This window comes from Dermochelys coriacea, chromosome 18, assembly GCF_009764565.3.
Source record: "Dermochelys coriacea isolate rDerCor1 chromosome 18, rDerCor1.pri.v4, whole genome shotgun sequence".
In the NCBI taxonomy this organism is placed as follows: domain Eukaryota; kingdom Metazoa; phylum Chordata; order Testudines; family Dermochelyidae; genus Dermochelys; species Dermochelys coriacea.
In genome coordinates, this window is record NC_050085.1 from 15,911,877 (window position 1) to 15,931,645 (window position 19,769).

The window sequence follows — 19,769 nt, forward strand, 5'->3', positions numbered from 1 at the left end:
AAGGGAATTAAGGGTGGCAGGAATTAATTACTCAGGTTGGAACGTAGGTCAGGACACCAAGGTTACCTCCCTGCTCTTGCAAAAAGAGCTCTGGGGTTGTTAATAACTGCAAGGGGTCAGAACCTGTTTTGTGTCTCATTCTAAAGATACCACCTACAGTGACCCAGGCTTGCTTTTGTCTGGAATTTAAAGGCATGCTAGAAGTGATAGCTAACACAGTCTAAAACTCTAAGGTGGGTAGTCGGGGTGTGTAGACTCTACCAAGTGCCAGCCAGTTGAGTTGACGCAACGGGTCTCCTTTTCTATCCTAATCGACACAAATCCACAGTGACCCCAAGCTCCATGCTAGAGCATTGTTTTGTTATCAGATCAAAGGGATGGGTGGTAACTAGGGAATCATCAGAGGAGCTTCCTAGAGAAGTCTGTTGTGTGTTTAATTCTGGAGGTCGCCAATCCAGGTAGTGACCAGGCTTAAACTAGTGGGTTAAAAAGGATCCCAACTTTTCTTTCCTAACAGCATTCTGAGTGCCTATCGGGTGTCTGATAACTTCCACGCACGCTTCTCTGCACTGTCAAGAACCTATGTTTATCGGCTGGTGACAGGCTGCTCTCACCATTCCCAAATACCGGTGTTTGAGAGGGATCTGTGCTGGGCTCCCAAGGGAGAGTAAGTTTATTTAATTAACAGAACTTTTCAGGAAAATCCCCTTTATTGGATTATGCAGATGTTTTTCTGTTTGTTTTGTTTTTTAAGTTCAAAGTGAGTTAAACTAAGTGGAATTAAGTCCTCTTTAATTCTGAATAATTTAATATGGTAATGAGTTTAATGTGGTTTAACTAATACACTTTAAATTCACACCATTAGTTAATTCGGATTCACTTTCCTGAGTGTTCCTGTGTAGACAAGCCCTAAATTTCCAGGTGTGAGACCAGATCCCCAGCCAGTGTAAGTCAGTTTTGTCGAATGAAGTCACTGGAACCACACTGACTTACTGCCGCTGTGAATCTGGCTGTCCATCCTTTCTTCAGTGAGATCTGGGATAACTGCAGCGGCTTAGCTAGCTTACAGCCAATAGCAGATCTGCAGTGATTGAGCCACAAAGGAGTGCATCTGTGATTGACGTTCTCTGCGCTGCCAAAGCCAGAAACTCGCAATGGAGCAAACTTTTTGCATCCTCTGTAGAGAGTGAGAAACTCTAAAATGGAGACTTTTTTTCTGTACAGCAAGTTAACTCTGACAATCTAGGGTGCAATTATCCAACAAGAAACAAATGTGCAGAAACCCATTACCTTGCAGATTTTAGAGTTACAGATGGTCTACTCTGTACAGTCCCATTAAGACTGACAGCTCAGTATTTTTTTCTTGCCCCCATTTGCAAATCCATATAATTCTTCTCCCTGGTCACATTCTACAATGCTGTGTGTTCAAATAATGAATGAACGCAGGTGCCAATCATTCATGTGCAACCCTACAAAAACAAACCAGACTGCATAACCCAGTGCTCATAAACAATCTTGGAATAGCAAACCAGTTGTTGCAGATTGGTACCTATGAAACAACTCTTTAGTAATATAGCAGCATACGTGCAATGGAGGATACAAACATTTTAGTAAAGAAACGGAATGTCAGTTTCAAGCTTTAAGATAGTAAAATTGTTAAAGAATAAAACAATGTTAGGCTATCCTCATTCTTTTTTTACTAGCATATACTATAATAAATATACATTCAAGAATATTGGGGTTTTTTGGAGTTTTTCAATCACATTATAGTAAAACAGTTTTATAACTTCAAAGTCAGTTACAATAGTTTTATCACCACTAATGGAATAACTTGACATTTTTCATTACATGTATTCTTATAAAACCAGTATAACAATCACAAATGGTCCCAGCAGAGAAATCAAAATTATGTTGTCCTAATGGTAAATATGTGCATTCTTTTTTGTGGGCTGAGGAGGGGAAAAATCAGCTTAAAACTGCAAAATTATATGTTGCACACACCATAAACCCTAATCTCAAGCTTTGTGAAATGACATGTAATTTAGCCCAGATGTTGCAGTTAATTTTCTCAAAGGACAATACCACATAGTGGGTAAAGATGGACTATACCAAATGCTGAGTGGGAGGCAGTTTACTAATTGGATTGATCCTTATTCTAACAAAATCCACAGAGCAAATTCTCACTGATTTCAGTGGAAAGCAGCATCCGCCCTAAATCCGTAATATATTTTTAAAGGGACACTGTCAGTTTAAAAATCCCCTAACCAGATTCCTTTCTGTATTCCCAGTACCACCTTTAGAGCTAGTTGGGAAATCCTTTTTGTTCCTGTGAAAAATTTCCACAAAAATGGAAAAATGTTTTGAAGTTTTTCTTCAAAAGTTTTGGGGCTTTTGTTGAAAAACTGAAAATGTTCAGCCAAAAGCCACACCATTTTTGTGGGTTTCTGACGACAAAAAAACAAACAAACAAAAAACCCAACATTTAATCAAAAATGGACATTTCCATGGGGGGGGGGGAGAAGGACTCTCAAAAACAAGCCCACCATTTGTTCCACAAAAAAACCTTAAAAGAAGATCTACCACCTTGAAAGATTTTGGGTTATTAAATCTGAATGGCAATTAGCAATCTTAACTTTACTTTTTGCCCTTTATACTATCTGTTCATTGAGAGTTTGCAGTGCCTTAAACTTGTGCTTTTGCCAGTTCCTCTTCCATCTCTAGTCCGTTACGCCTGCGGATTGGCTTGCTTGTAGCAGGCTATTCCAAATGCCTGGTTTAGATAATTGTCCTTGTGTTGTGAATGTCTCTGCAATTTCCATTTTAATTTATCAGAACCTCATCCTCTAGAGAGGATTTTTAGTTTGTTTTTTTCAGGGAAGTAACTTTAATGGAGACGATCAGAGCTTGCAGTCATGAGAGATCTACAAGTTCTTTGATAGATACTGCCTTGCATAAACCTTTGCAGTAATAGGTCCTTAGAGGTGAACAGAATTCACATCTGGATTAGGGTTTGGAACACCATGTGTTTTGGTTTGGGCCATTATAAGTAGGGGGCCATTTGCAATATGAGAGTTCCCCACCCTCTACTCGCCCCTCTCAGTTTTTTCTAGAGTGTCTGAATCTGGGGCTTGGACTTGGACCCTTCTTGGAAATTTATTCTTCTCCCCCTTTCCCCCCCAAAAAACATCGTTGTGCAGAACCTTCCCTTGCTTCCAGATCCCCCTCAGACCTTCCTTCTTGCTCTGATGTATCTCTCTCCATTTTGTTCCAGCCATTTGAATGTTCCTGCCATGCAGGAAGCAGCGGGTTCCCTCCTAGGGACCCATGACTTCAGCACCTTCCGCTCAGTCAGCTCTGAAAAGCCTTTCAAATCTCCCATTAAAACCCTGGCCCAGGCAGACATCCGACCCTCTTCTGGCTTCATGTCACATCACTATGAATACAGGTAAGAACCCACGTGGCCTTCAGCCCTGTCATACACTTTGTTGACCATACACCTTGATTGCCCACTGCTTCTGCTGAGAAACCACCAACTGCAGCTTGCCAATAGCCCACTGTTCTCTCCCCTTGCCAGCAGCCTAAGACTGGAAACTAAGGGGACTGAAAGCAGCAGCCCACGTCTGAGCGAGTCGAATAGACCCACTGGCCGCCTGTCCCACCATGGAGTGTGGATCAGGCAGATGCAGTGACATGTTGTGTCATTCCTGCCCTTCCTGGTCAGTATCGAATGCCACATTGCCGAGAGCCATCAAACTTGACTTGACTCTGGCTCTTTGCATCCTCTGGTCTGCTAGTAGAAGGACATGCACTGTTCTCACCGGATGGAGCATTTCCCTAACTCCTCCTTGCCGTACAGCTGAGAAGGCAGAGAACCCCTAGTTTACAGGGGATTGGCTTCAGTTTTTAAGGATCAAAGCCATCTTAAAAAAACAAAACACAAACTCTCCTTTCTGGTCAGTGATGTACCACTCATTAAGGTCAAGAATTGAAACTGGAGCACTGTCCCCATTCCTTGTGGCCTCTGTAAAGCTATGTTGGATTGTTATTACTTCCGCATGAGTCTTGCTTGCATTAAGTATTTCGTGAATTAGCCATATTGCGTGTCCCTCCACCAATGGCATCTCACTCGTAGGTTTAGAGTGGGGCATTTGAACCAAACCTGTCTGTGAGATTCCCCAAGTGTTGCATGCAGATTTCTTCATCTCCGACTTTGGCCAAGGTGACTGTGGAGCAAAATAAGGGACTGATCCTGTGTGGTGTAAGCTTCAGATATCGCTGCAGCATGCACGCCCTCCTCCATTGCCAGCTGTCTAGCCTTGCAGCTTGCAAGCGAGGTAGTTAAAGGGGGAGGCCCTGGTCATCTCCTAGCTTTGTGGTGACCCTTGTAGACATGGTGGCACAGGATGAGTACAGCAGGCTCGCTGGCAGGGTGATCCATTTTAGGCCACTGGGAAGGGTCAGCCAGGTGCTGAGATCCAAGCTTTAGAGCACCGAGAGATTTGGGTTTGTTCCATAAACCACGTTTTAAAAAACTGACGCCTTGAAAAGAGAAGAAAATGGAGATTTGTTTGCACCCATGCTCATAGAATAGTAAAAGATCAATGACTGTAGCTGTCCCATCTGGGTCAGACACTCCAAGCCAAGTGGGGTTGGGTGTGAGCTGTACATGAGAGACCCAGGGAGGAGAAACAGGGTGTTTCTGGGTTGGTGTTGGCATCTCAGTGGATGGCACTCTCTCTTGCTACCATGGCACTGAACTGTCAGATTCTTGGGTTGAGTGTAAGGCGGAGGCCATGGCCACTTGTGTTCAGTAAACATTCCCTGGCATGTTTTCCCCAAAGTAGGAATTCTAGCCCTTGTTGTCTTGGTCTGTTCCAGTTTAGACATTTAAATCTACCTCCATCAATCCCCATCTCTGGGAGTGGCTCAGTCAGATAAAGCATGCCTCCTGTCCTCTCCAAGACTGTGATGCACTGTTAGCTACTGTATTCCACTCTAGAGGCAGCTGCATTTCATCATGAGGAAGAAGGGATTCCCCTCTATTTAATTTGCAAAGGGGTGCGGGATTCGTCGGGAGTTAACATGCCAGAGAAGTGCAAGAGGTGGTTGGTTTTTTGTTTTTTTTTAAAACACGCACTCTGATCTGAACAGCAGGTCATTGGTAGGCATTGCCTGGCTTGTTAGGATAAGTGAATAATCAATTGTTCTGGTGTGCGTGTCCAGAACAAAGCAGTCATCGTGATGGCCCTTTAAATGAAGAGAGATGGTAGGTCATGATGGAAAGACCACCTCTTCCCCCCCCCCCCCAAGAAATCAGTGTTTACAGAGTTGAGCCAATGGGGGAAGAATACACACGTACGTTCTCCGAGGTAGGCAGCATCTTGGTAGTAAATCTTTGCCTACCTGATTTTAACCTTGGCCACCACACGCCACTGGGCAGCTGAATAAGCTGCCTTTCCAGGTAGTTCCTGGAGATAGATGGCAAGGGGGGAGACTGCTATGATAGCTGGCCTCTTGTGCGTGGCAGCCTTCTTGCTGTCACTCATGGGCTGTTGTTTCTGGAGGCAAAGAGCCTTCCTCCTTCAGGGATGGATGGAGCTGAAGTTAAAACACCTCTTTGCTTCTGGGGCCCCCTTCCCCCCTGAACCTGTGTCCCCACCCTGCTGCATTCTGCCCAAGGGGGAAGTGGCAAGGAGGTGATGTTAGCAGAGCTGTTGGCGCTGTGAAAAGTCAGGTCGCCTTCCCATTAAAGGCATGTCCTCCTGACGATACTGGAAGTCTCTTCCTTTCAAAAAACCACAGCTCTGTGTAGCTAGTAATGCTTAGCCTTGAAGGAGGGCTTTGCCACAGTAGCTAATCAATCCTGTCAGCGCCCCAGGGGGAGGCGAAAATTACAGGTGAGGAAAGTGAGGCAGTCCAGTGATTTGGCCCGGGGTAAACCGAGGGCGAGTTAGGCAGAGCTGGGACTGGAACTCGGGAGCGGCTGACTTGGAGTTTCTTCTCTCGCCCCTAGCCACGGCTGCCTTGTGTTTATCCAGCTTGTGCAGCCTGGCTTCTCTGAACATTTCTGCTGGGACGTTTGCAGGCTCACCTCAACCAACAGGCCTGCAGTCTGCCCAAGGGTGGAGGGAGGAGCTGGGGGAAAGGGTAGAAGGCAGGTAAAAGGAGTCAGGAGAGGTGGTGATGGGGCAAGAAGGGGAGGTCCCTCTCCAATCTGCATCCGATGAAGTGAGCTGTAGCTCATGAAAGCTTATGCTCAAATAAATTTGTTAGTCTCTAAGGTGCCACAAGTACTCCTTTTTCTTTTTTGTGAATACAGACTAACACGGCTGCTACTCTGAAACCTCTCCAATCTTGCTGTTCAATAATAAATTGCTCATAGTCCAGCAACCAAAGGAGGGGGCCAGAATTGCATCTTTACTGGCACAATCCATCCAAAGCCACCTGCCTGTCCATTGTGAAGTTCTGGTATAGCTAGTCATTAGCATGTGGAAATGATTGCCTGTGTTTATGGCATGTCTGGAGCCTGGGTGATCTGGAATTGGGTAACCTAAGTGATCAGGCACATCAGGGAAAGAAGTGTGATTTAAACCCTTCTGTATTAGTACAGCCAACTCCAGTAAATGGCCACAGTGGTGTACGTCCTGCTTTTCATCAGTGCAGCATGTCTAGATGAGGGTTTGCAATGGAGCGACTGTAGCAGTGTAGCTACTCCAGTGCCAGTATCATAAATGTAGACAGGCCTGTTTTAGTACCAGGGCTGTTTCTTGAAACCCATCAGTTGCTCTTTGATTCAGAGTGAAATCTCCCTGCACTGAGCCCAGCTCCAGGCAAAAAAACCCAATAGACTGATAAGGAGAGTACTACCGGAGAAAGCAGTGGACTTGGCAGATCTTTCTCTCGTCACTGATCTACCAACTTGTGAATTTTTAATGTGGCTGGTTTTGTGTGTTTGATTTTAATAGAATGCTGTTGATTTAAATGGTTTGGAAAGGGAATGTGCATTTTCTAGTTTATCCTGCTTCATAAATCTGTGCCAAGCAGCTTGAGAAAGCCTTCAAGCTGAATCAGTGGCATCACACTAGTTGTTGGAGGAGCATTTCTGCTGATTTCTGGCAATGCACAAAGACGGCTATTTTATAGCGAGTCATTTTTACAGCGATGTAATGTTGTTTGTTTATTTATTTACTGAGCATGCAGACTTGGGGCTTTCAATGGTGCATGATTTCAATGGGATTTGGATGATTAATTCCCATAGATGCCTTTCAAATCCCAGCCTTAATTATTAAAATCTTGTTAAACCAAACCATTATTTTTTTGATTTAGGGAATAAATACAGTTGTGGTTTTATTTATCTTTTGTATTAATCTCCTGGTTATAATTAATCTGTCAGATGTTCCCTTGGTGGGATAGTTGTCACTTATGAAACTCGGTAGGCACCTTTCCCAAACCTGTGACTGACAGCCAATGTATCTGGAGCGTGTGCATTTCTTTACTGAAGTAGCAGCAGGAAATCAGCTTGTAAAGAAAGGCCTGAGATTGCACGAACAGCATATAAATAGGTTTTAAAACTAATCTAAGAGGTTTATTTTATTTTTTTTTCCACTCTGGAGGGTAGGATACAGCGAATGATAAACCATGATCTTTTAGTCAAATAATGCAGCTTTTCTTCCGCTTCTTTCTTCCCCTCCAAACGAAAACTGAGCTTCTGAATTGACCCCTTGTCTGTGTAAAAGGGCAGCTGTTAAAACTGCTCCCTCCATCAAACTCACCGTTGCCTGGCAACAGTGGAAGTTAGGTTAATGTCCCATCAGTACGAAGCACTCTTGAATGCTAAAGCCATGTTCAGGAACTTAGCCCCATCGCTGCTTCCTTGGGAGTAATTTTCCATCACCTGTTTCTCACTGAACATGTATTATTCGTTGCGAGGTGCTGGGTTGTGCCAAGTGAATAGCCAGCCTAGAATTTTGCTCGGAAGCAGAATTGTGTGTGATATTAACAAGGAGAAAGTTCCCCCTTATGGAAAAGTCTGATAGAATTTAACAGAGAACCAGATAATTTTCTAAGTTTATTGAGTCATCTGATATAACTTAATAGAGAATTCTATCCCGACTATAAAATTCTATAAGAAGGCTCAGAAAACTTTCAGAAAGAATCTCATTTTCCATTCAGCTCCATAGGTTTTTAGCAAAAAGAAAAGGAGGACTTGTGGCACCTTAGAGACTAACAAATTTATTTGAGCATAACTTTCGTGAGCTACAGCTACATTGGGGTCCAAGATTATGGATCAGGGGCCTTAGAGAACTAGGGACAAAGAAATAATACCTGTGGTGCTGCATTAAACTAAGAGAGGTTGCATTAAATATATTGGCCTCGATTCAGAACAGGTGCATAAGTCTTTGCTGGATCAGGGTCTTAATCTGCTTAAAATTGTGTGTGCCGTGTGCGTATGGGCAGAGCATGTACAACATATACGTAGAGGGAAAGTAATGGCATGGGAAAGCGGTAGGATATTAACGTTTTCTGATGGGAGCAGAGTCTGGGGGAGGGGAACTGAATGATGGGAAGCAGCAGCGCACGTTGCAGCAGGATGTTATCAGTGATTTGTCTTTAAAAGCATCCTCCCGACATGGAGTGCTCTAAGCTGCACCCTTCAGCGCGCTCGCCTCCCGTGCAGGCTGGCAGGTGACCTCAACTCCACTCTCCCCTTCTTGATCACATGGTAGCTTTTCACCTTCCCAGATAGCTGAGCCCTTCCCCACAAGCCTGTAGGTTCCGGGCAGGCCAAAACCGATGGTGAACCAACCTGAACAACACGCGTGCATTTCTCGCAGCCACACTTTATACACACACACACAGACCCCTTCTGCATAAGCACAGATGGTCCAAATCTTCATAGCTGCCCAGTATGCCATTACCAATAATTTTGCAGGGGCGTGGGAACAAAGCACTAACAGTTACTTGCACACAAAGATCAGCTGTTAGGATTAGCAAAGGCAAATGTTATCCCAAGTGGCAGTAGGAAGGAATTGAGGGAGGATTGGTGAATGAGGGAGCAGGGGCATTTAGGAACTCCCAGTGCATTGGATAGTTTCCATTCGCACTCACATAAATTCCAGCAGCACTTGGTAGCATGGATAAATACTGGTGGGTACTTATTTATGAGTCTATAATTGTGCTACTACATATGTACCCCCTCTATATACGGAATGGACTGGAGAGTGTTTTGCCTCTGGCCATGTCCCTTTGTAGAGTCCGCCAATGAACCATGAATTTTCAAAACCACTTTTTCCAGAAATGAACCAGATTGGATCCGCCATAAAACAAAAATCTCCCCACATTGGTAGGATGGTGTCGAGGTGTCCTTTGGAGGTTTTAAAATCCTGTTTTCAATGAGTCTTAGAAACCCTAAAACTTTTGGAAATCCAAGACTGGTATCCATTTCCAAAGCTAATATTTTTGTCGTCTTCACATAGACACTGGCTTGTTGTGGCAGGATCGTGCTTTAGGGCGGGGTGGACATTTTGGTTGTTCTAGGGTTGCTCTTGAGTGCTGTGCCATGCATTCTGGGTTTTGATTTTATGGCTGTAGGAGAAGGTTGTTTCTGGTTCGTTATTGTAGGGCTGCTCCTGGGAGTCGGGCTGCAGACATGGATTTGTTGTTATAGGGTTGGGTGTGAATACTGGGTCTTCTGCCATTTGGGGTGAGGGGATGGTGCAAAGGCACAAAGTATTCAATAAAGAATTAAAGGGGTTTGCAAGCCTAAGTGAAATGTTGGGAGAACTAGCTTTGGTAGGATCCTCTTTAAGGAACATTGGTGATTATTCCAGTAGGTTTTAGAATCGGCGTGATCTCCAGGTTGCAAAAAGCAGTGGCTGTTTCTATCCAAGCAGCACGATTTGACAAGGGAGAGGAATGCCTGCTTACCTAATGTCTGGACCAGAATCTCCATCTGGCTGTTTCCCTCAACTCTCGCACCGGCATGGGAACGCCTCTCTGTCTGCTGCAACATGCCTTCTTGACTGTTACAGATGGATTCCCTGTGCACGTCAGTTTCCTGATTTGCTTGCTCTGGCCTTTCCAGCAGCATGTGGACATTGCGGTGTGGATTGCTGAATGATGAAAAGCATTCTGCAAAGTCGGTGGTGACCACATGACTTTCCCCAGTCAGCTCCAATGAAATTGCATTGTGGGTTTGATCTTGGTATTAGGAGAGGGTTTTTTTTATGTTCCCAGCTGGGAGCATTCCCAGAGTCAGCACTTTCTCTGCAGGCAGTTGAATTGCACCTTGTTTTATACCGCGTATCTCAGGTTGTGGTCATTGCTCTGTTTGTGAGCCATTGTGCATACGTGTATAAAAATCTACACCTAGCGCATCCAAAGGATCCTACAACTCTTTACAAGCTTAGGAATCACTCCTACAAACTAGGCAGGGATTGCTCAGTGGCAGCCACCTCTGGGGTGGAACATGGCAGCTGTTTAACAGCTCACAGCAATTTTTCACTTTAATTTAGGAGTGGAAGTGGTGCTGAACGCGCTCTCTAGCTGAAATGACAGAAGAGTTTAAATAGGAGGAATGTAGGAACTGTGTGTTTTGACCGGGACACTGAGATTAAAAGCTGTTGCCAAAAAAAAAAAAAACAACCACTCCCAACTTCGGTTTCACATCTTCTCTGAAAGATTGCTCCTCCTGCCAGCCAGCAGCTTCCTAACACCCGTTTGGGGCACTGGTTCATTGCTGAATAGGGGAAAAATGCCACCTACTCCCAGACCCACACCAAGGACTGCCACCACAGTGAGCTGGGCTGGTTTAATTTGCAGTTGGCTGCCGACCACTGGATTTGGACAGACTTTTGACAGCAGCTACTCTAATGTAAAGTGGCATCATTCAGCCCTGCAGGCTAACTGGGTTTGCAGAGAAGAGCTAGTTGCATTGTGAAATCTGTACCAGAAGTTCTGAATTCCCATCTCCCCACTGGGACTGGTGCTCATCTCCTCTGTGAAGGGTAAGTGATGAATAAGGTAGATGTGAAAAGCCCCTTTATTCTTGTTGGATACTGGAGAAGCTCACTGATGATCCTTGGGTTCTGCACAGGGCTCCTTGTGTCAGTTAACCACATCCAGTCAGTGGTGCTGATGCATGTGAATGAAGAACATAACAGCAACTCTAACTGCAGGTGCACAGTGCATCGCTCTGCAAAATACGTAGGGGCCTACCCTAGCATGCGGGAAGATCGGTGTTTCCTTTTGAATTACGTTCAACTGCCTGCCTGCAAAACCCCAGTTAAACTGCTGACCAAAACAGGCACTCAAGAGGTTTACATTCCAGATTCTTTGCAGGGCAGCTGGTTTCCTTAATCTGAGTCTGTGGCGTGCGTCTGTCTGAATTTGGGCTTTGTGGATATCAGTGCTGAACTCAGGCCACAAAGTTCCCATCCAACTTTTCCCAAAACTGGGGCGGGGCTGGTTCACATTGGTCTCTGTGTTGACACAAGGGATTCAGATGTTTCTGATGATGCATTAACAGGTATAGAGTGGGGCAGTGGTTAGAGAAAGTGAGGATACAGAGCACTTGGAATACAGCTTTGCCAGCTGTTGCTTGGTGCCAGATGCAGCCATCCCTGGGCAAGATCCCAGTGGAGTCTGGGCAAGGGCTACCAGGGTTGGCTGGGCTGACAGAGTTGCCAGGTAGGGGAGGTGGCAGAAGGTCAGCAAGGCAGAGGCAGGAGAAAAGGTTCGGTTGAAATTGGAAATGTAACCTGGAGAATGGTTGGCGCCTAGCCCCAGAATTGCCTGGACATGCTGTAAAGCGGATGCTCTCCTGGAGTGGGCATTGCACGGCGTGGAGTGCTCTGCACCAGAACTGGTGGCCACCCTGCATGTTTAGGCGTTGTGCACCACAGCACTAGACTTGCAACTTCCAAACCCAGTTATAGCGATGCTAATGGCCTCCCATCTACGCTCCGGATGTTACGGGGCCGCTGGCCTGGCGTTTTAATGGTCATGGGCTAAACACGCTGTCCTGTGCAAACCCCCGATGATGCGGCACGTAGTTACAATGCACAGTGGACATGGCTAAACAGCAAGACCAAATCCTGTTACAGAGCTGGGCCCCTGGGTTCTAAGCTCCTGTCCTAGCTGCAGTCCCTCTTGGGTTCAGGGAAGACGGTCACACTTTGCCCTACTTACGGCCAGAATCACTTATTCCCCTCTCCCTCATACACTGGTTGCTTTTGTTCCTGTGAATCGCACTAATTTCCACCCCCTTGTAGCTACAGTCCAAGATCTATAGTGACGCTACAAACCACTGAGTGCTGTAGCTTTGCCAGAGGCTCAGAGAGAGAGAGAGATGTGGGTCCTGAGAGCTTGGCAAAGCCCTGCTTTCTCTGGGGCGGAGGGAAGGAATGGGGAGGGGGGGCAGACAGAGCATGGAACAACCTAATGCCATGAGGTTCCAGTTAGTAATTCATCCCGAAGCCTGGTCCGGTAATGTCTAGCAAATTCGATTAGAAATCACACCCATAAAAAATTCCTTTTAATGATGCTGAACGCTGGGCGGGGATGGAGACAGAGGATGGGGCGTGGGAGGGGAGGCAGATTTATAGTGAGCTGCAGCTTAGAGGAAAGCAAGGGAGTCTTATCTGCAAAGGCCCCAGGGATGCCTGTAGCCAGCGGTGCGGAGGGTTGGTTTAAGGGGGAAGAGATTTGTTTTGTCTGCTAGCAGTGCTCCCCCTCCTTCCCCCTTCCCCCGGCAATCCAATCTGTCTGGTTTCGAATTCCCTCCTCCCAGCCAAGCACAAAACCCTCCTCGCCGTGGACCCCGTAATGTAATATCCCCACTGAAACCCGGCTCCTCTGCCTTTTCCCAGGATGTGAAATTAAAACCAGAGGCGGGGAACTTTCCCCTGCTTCCAGCACTCCCTGTGTCTGGGGTTCTTAGTAAGCAGTGCTGCGGGGCGGGGAGCTTACCAGGGTGCTGCCTGTTTCCGGCACCTTGATGATTGTCTCTCCCTTAAAAGACGCTCGCAGCACGAGCAGAGGGATCCACAGAATGAATCCCCATAGACCAGGGGTTCTCAACCTTTTTCCTTCTGAGGCCCCCTGCCAATTGCTATAAAAACTCCATGGCTCAGCTGTGCCATAATAAACTGGTTTTCTGTAGATAAAAGCCAGGGCCGGCATTAGGGGGTAGCAAGCAAGGAATTTGCTTGGGGTTCCATGCCACAAGGGCCCCTGCAAAGCTACATTGCTCAGGCTTTGGTTTCACCCCCCGGTGACGGGGCTCAGGGCCCCAGGCATCAGCTCCATGCAGTGGGGCTTCAGCTTTCTGCCCTGGGTCCTAGCAAATCTAATGCTGACCCTGCTTGGAGGGCCCCCTGAAACCTGCTCATGGCCCCGCAGGGGGGCCCAGGGCCCCTGGTTGAGAATCACTGCCCTAGACGGCACTAGATCTGGTTAATAACTGCAAGACCCCAAGCCAGCAGACAATAATGACTATGTTCAGATTCTGCCACCCCAGCTCACCTTGAGGAACGCCTAACTGGCAAGTAGTCCATTGGTAAGTTAAGGTGTCTAGTGCTTAATTAGCTCTTCTAAGTTCCCTCCCTCTTAATAGGAAGGAGTCCAGGTGGCTGGGGGACTGAGCCCAGCCTGCCAAAGTGCTCTGGAGATGACATGATGAGCAAGACCTCAAGTGGCATCTGGGGGTACCAGGAGACCAGCCTCTCTCCGGGCATTTCAACCTGGCCAATGCCAGCTACACGCTGGGAGGAGAGGAGAAAAGCAGTCAACCATAGTGTGTTTGACCCTTTGGGTTTCTGGATTTGCTGTTTGTATGATGGTAGCACCTAGATCTCCGTTGTGCTAGGCGCTGGACAAACATAGTGAGATGGTCCCTGCCCTGAATGGTTTGCTATCGAAGGCCCTGATTCACAAAAGCCCATAAGCATGTTCTTAAATCCCATTGATGTCACTGATAAATTTAAGCATGTGCTTAAGTTTTCTCCTGAATCAGGGCCAGAATAGACCAGACAGAGAAGAACAGTGCTTTCACCCCATTGTAGAGCCAGGGAGCAAGGACACAGAGAGATGAAATGACTCGCCCAAGATCACATAAGATACCCATGGCAGAGCTGGGCATTAAACCCAGATCACCTAATCAATAGGTCTCAAAGTGTAACTGTAAATGAAGACTTGTCATTAGACAGGGTCTGTTTCAAGTGGAACCCGCAGGTATTGGGTCTTGGCCCTTCGCTATTTAACGTTTTTATCAGTGACTTGGAAGAAAACACATAATCACTGATCAAGTTTGCCAATGACACAAAAATCGGAGGAGTGGTAAATACTGGGGAGGCCGGATCACTGATACAGAGCAATCTGGATGGTTTGGTAAACTGGGTGCAAGCAAACAAATAACTGTATTAAAACACATAAAGGTAAATGTGGACATCTGAGAACAAAGAACGTCGTCCATACTAAAGGGATGGGGCACTCTATCCTGGGGAGCAGGGACTTTGAAAAAGATTTGGGGATCATGGTAGATAATCAGTTGACCGTGAGCTGCCAGTGTGACGCAGTGGCCAAAAGAGTTAATGGGATCCTGGGAAGCATGAACAGGGGAATCTCCAGTAAGAGTAGAGAGGTGATTTTACTTCTGTATTTGGCACTATTGCGACCATTGCTGGAGTCCTGCATCCAGTTCTGGTGCTCTCAATTCAAGAAGGAGGTTGATAAACTGGAGAGGGCTCAAAGAAGAGCTGCAAGAATGATTAAAGGATTAGAAAACCTGCTTTATAGTGATAGACTCAAGGAACTCAATGTATTTAGTTTAACAAAGAGAAGGGTTACAGGGTGACTTCATCACAGTCTACACGTGCCTACGTGGGGAACAAATACTTTATAACGGGCTCTTAAGTCTAGCAGAGAAAGTAGAACCCAATCCAAGGTCTGGAAGTTGAAAAATGGACAAATAGTAGAAAAATTCAGCCTGGAAATAGGGCGTGCATTTGTAACAGTGAGAGTGATTTACCATTGGAACGATTTACTAAGGGCTGTGGTGGATTCTCCATCAGTGACGTTTTTAAATCAAGATGGGATGTGTTTCTAAAAGCTCGGCTCTCGGGATTGTGTGGGGGCAGATCTCTGGCCTGTGCACTGCAGTGGGTCAGGCTGGAGGATCCCGATGGGCCCTTAGACTCCGTGAATCAGTGAAAAACCTGAGTCCTGTTCCAGTGCATTAGCCACCGGCTCTTCCTTCGTCGGAACTTGTTTCCCCACCCCTGGGGCAGGCTGCGTGTTCGCTGCACGCTAGCTGCCTTGCCAGCTCAGCGATGGCTTGCACTGAGCGCATCTTGTCAGTTCCCCGGCGCTTTTGCCTGGGCTCCCTTTTCCGCCTGCTAGGTGCTTTCTGTTTTTAGCCTCTGTCGTTGAGACCTGATCCGTAGCAACATCAGAACGCGCATCTCCCTGCATCAGTCCGTGCTCGTCGGCTGAGCGTCCGCTGCCTGCAGCGCTGATGTAAGCGCACCGACCGGCCCTGGGACGATGACTGTCTGGGGCGTATTCCCCCTCTGCCTTGCCAGCCCCAGTGCCGACCGAGCATATGACATGTGCCCAGAGCCCAGTTTCTCCTGCTGGGACACAGGGATGGAGCCACCCATCAACAGAGGCAAGCTATAGCAGTGGAAGTCGGACTCCTGGGTTCCTCCTGTCTGCTGCTGATGTGCTGGAGCTCATGTGCTGGCTTTGAGCGTATGAATGAATGATGTCACCCTCTAGTGCTCTCCCCTCTCCTCCGCCGGGGACAGTATTACAGACCTAGTAGGACAAGCTGAGAGAGTTCTCCTTTAGCTCAAGTGTAAGAAGCCCATGGATCTGGAATGTAAAAAGTCTCCGACTGTCTTTTTGGAGAGAAGGGGAAGACGTAGAGTTAAATCTAACCTGCTGGGTGCTCCTTAAATTCATTGGTGATGTGATGCCCAGCTAATTATCTTCGAACTCTGGCTGAAGGAACTGCAGTCTTGCAATGAGCAGCCTGGCTGTGCTTCCAGGTTTACGCTGGAAATGTTGTTTACTAAATGGCTCCAATTCATTAGGTAACGAGATTCTTCATTTGCCATTTCCTACAGCACTTGTTTTTAAAGAGCCCTTTGCACTGGGTATTGAGAAGCATAAATGAAATATAAATGTAACCTGCAGGAAACTATCAATAGCTACCTACCTGGTGGCAGTTGAAGCCAGTTCTTGTTTGGGAAGGAGCCTTATCTAGGGGTCAGAGAGGCTTTTCTCATCCTTTTTCTGCCAATAAGCGAAGCTGCATTAGCGACCAGGCCAGACCGAGGGCTGGGTGCCCTCAAGCAGAAGGGAGAATGTGTTGGAGGGAGCGTTTCCCGACGGGACAGATGGGATTTCGTAGAGCAAAGGCTGAAATGAACGTGACTCGGATCCCATGGCATTGCCGTTTCCTGTTACCTCCTGGACAGGCCTTTCCCTCTCCCCAGCCTGTTCAAACTGTGCCCTCCTCCTCTCCACCTTCCCTTGGCTCTGTCCCTGCCCCTCCCTAGAATCCATCCACTTGCTGCAGTTGGTTGAAAGGTTGGCCACGTTTTTCATCAAAAATGTGACTACCGATGGAGAGGGAAGGGACAGAAATGCCTCATTTCTCCTTCAGCTCTAGCGCTTGCTTCCTGTCTCCAGCATCTGATGCTTCCCAGCCCCATGAGGCTCTGTGGAATTGTATCTGAATTACACAGGGACGTAGGAATGGCCAGGGTGAATTAGACAGTCCATCTTGTCCTGTATCCTGGCTCAGCAGACAGAACCAGCTGTTTCACCAGAAAGTGAAGGAAGCCCCCACCCGCTAGTGGACAGCTATGGAATAATCCAGTTGACCCTAGCTAAGTAGAGGTTGCCCAGAAGCTGGTGGGTTTTATATCCCAAGGAATATGAATAACAACGAAGTGATGTTGCACATGGAATGGAAGGCCATGTTGGCTGGATCTCTGGTGTTCTCAGACAGTTGCACCATTTCCTAAAGGTGACCTGCAAAGAGTGGGAGAAATGGGCATGTGCTGCCTTTATTTTTGCTGCTTCCTGGTGAATGAGAAAAGATCTGAAAGGTTTGTGGAAGGAAAAAACCCAACAACCTGGTGTGTTTGTTACATTATGAATTCAGTTCTTTTCCACTCTGTTTCCCTGAAAGACTCTTTGGATGACTGGGGAACTAGTCCCAGACACCAAGCAGTTGAAAACCGATTAAATGGAAAGAGAGGGGGATTTTGATGTTCAGAACTGTTTCAGCAACAACTAATACATTCAGACACCTGCTAAACAGCTGGGGGAAAAGCTCTCTCATTAAAGATGCAAACCCCAAGCTAATCGTATAGATCTAGTCACTGAACTAATCCATGTTTACATCTCTAGCTCTTGTTAGAGCGGCCAATGAGATGGAAACTTGGTGGTGATAATGCTCTAGAAGTTTTCTAGTTTTCTTTGTTGGGATTTACATATTTTTTGAAATAAACATTTTCTGTAATAAGCTTGTTTGAAACAAACAGATCTCCCAAGGTACTGACAGTCTCTGGATGACTCCTGGTCGGCTGTCTACAGGGAGGCTGCATCCCCAGCTCTCTTGACAGGTAGAAATTCTTTCTTGACATTTGGCTGTGAATGCATTTCATGGTTCAGCAGCTGACCTCGGTTCGGAAGAATGTTAATTTTTGCACCTAGGCTTTTGCATCTGAACAGTCCCGTAGGGAGCTGCAGAAAAGCAGGAAGGGCTTGCTCCGTCTATCCAAACACATGCAGCAGCGCCGCCTGGAGTACTCACTGTTTGCTCAGTTTATTAAGGAGGGTGATGAGAGCTTCTTCAAAGACGCCTTCTAGGAACTTTGGGCCGGACAGGTGCTCCATCTAGTCCAATATCCTGGTCGTGGTCAGTACCAGTTACATCAAAGATCCAGACCTTGCAATTGGCAGTTATGGCAATCTCAGCTGCTCCCAAGGAAAGTCCTACTCCCAAACCACACATGTGCGAACTTCTGCCACACATCCGGAGGCTTTATCCAGGCTCTCACCATCTTGCGTCTCAATTACTGCAACATCCTTTTTCTCTGGAATTGACCAATGCAGTCCTGTCGCGCTCAAATCCCTTCAGAATGCCGCTGCAAAGATAGTTTGCGTAGTCTGTCGCTTTGACCGTGTCGCCCCCTCTCTTTGCAGCCCTGCATTGGCTTCTCCCTTCTCTAGTGTATCGAAAATATAAGCTGCTTGTCTTCGCTTTCAAGGTCCTTCACGGCCTTTCCCCATCTCTCGTTCGCCGTCCCACCACCAGTCAGTCCAGGATCCCAGCCTCCATTGCCCACTTGCTTGTTTGAAAATGTAATGCCTTTATGCTGTCCCCTGTGCTGCCCCTCTTGCTGGAGTGGAGCTCCCCATAAACATCCACAAAACTAATGAATTAACCTCTTTCAAAACCCTCCTTAAGACCCTCCTTTTCCACGATGCTACAAAAAACTTGACAGGTTAGGCTGCTGGTGTGCTGAGACCACAGCCGGTCATGCTGACCAACACTGTCTCATGGTTTTCTTGCACTCCCCTGTCAGTCTGTATCTACCTTTTGTCTATTGTTTTAAATGTAGATTATAAACTCTGTGGGACATCCTGTCATTTTTTGTTCTGTGTTTGTACAGTGCCTAGCAAAATGGGGTCCTGGTCCATGACTAGGGATTCCAGGTATTGCAATACTACTACTAATTATCCTTCCAAAACTCTTGTTTGGTGTGTTTTTTAGTATGTACTATTCTAACTCTGGCTAGTCTTGTTACTCCTATCAATGCCTCATAACCATTTAATCCTGCTAAACTTCTTGGCATTGGTGACATCTTGTAGCAGTGAGTTCCACCGGCTAATTATGCATCATGTGGGGAAAAAAATCTTTCCTTTTGATCAGGTTTGAATTGGCTGCTTTTCAAGTTCATTGACTGTCTTCTTGTCCTTGTATCGTCACACACAGGTCATGCTGGTTTCTGATCAACACTCCAAGTCCGATTCATTATTTTGCATGCTGCTTTCATGTCCCCTCTTAACATACCCAACTCATTGCAGCACTAGTTCACTGTTAGCTGCAGAGTGAGCAGCTGTCAGTGCAGCCACCATCCTCGTTTCCCATCCCTGGCTCCGTTCAGGTGAACTTTTGGCCAAGGTCCAAGTGACGGATCCCCCAAAAAAGGAAGCCGCACCTGGCTGCCATGGAAAAATCAGCTTCCGGCGGCTGAGTTGACTTTGGTGGTGACGATATTAACCATTGACTCTAACCCCCCGATCCCCATTCCTTACAGATGCCTGGAGGAAAATTGCGCATAAGGACTACAGTGCCTGCTGTTTAAATAACAGTGCTTCAATTAAGGCCCATTTTGCATCTCCTGGAGAAGAGCGCGTTTTGTGCATCCTCTTGGGAGATGTCTGCTCGGGTTACATCAGCGAAATGATCCTCATGACTCGACTCCCCTCCCTTCCCCCCCCCCCCCCCCGAACAGAAGCTGCATAATTGCAGCAAACGCCAAAAGCAATTTTCATGTCAGTGGAAGAAGAGGCTGGTTTTATGTGAATTTAGTGCTTCCAAAAGTAGCAGACAGATTGGCTCGGTGTGATGGGGGGGTCAGCAGCCCTGGGTAGCTCAGATGCTGGGCAAGTTTCCCGCACCTAGATGTGCGTGGGTCCAGAACCCTGACCTAAAAATCCTTCCCTTGCCATTCCAGCTGGGAGGTCTC

At 46.7% G+C, this 19,769-nt stretch overlaps 1 protein-coding gene across 4 annotated transcripts in view; it reads left to right on the forward strand.

Moving 5' to 3' along the window:
• PUSL1 (pseudouridine synthase like 1) overlaps positions 1-19,769 on the forward strand; it is a 67,525-nt gene that overhangs the window by 33,144 nt on the left and 14,612 nt on the right. For 3 of the 4 annotated variants that reach the window (XM_038376369.2, XM_038376370.2, XM_043500214.1), the window contains exons 4-5: positions 518-667; positions 3,272-3,445. In XM_038376369.2, coding sequence (XP_038232297.1) covers positions 518-667; positions 3,272-3,445 — 324 coding nt within the window. The remainder of the gene's footprint in view (positions 1-517; positions 668-3,271; positions 3,446-19,769) is intronic. The other variant, XM_038376371.2, reaches the window with a different exon arrangement.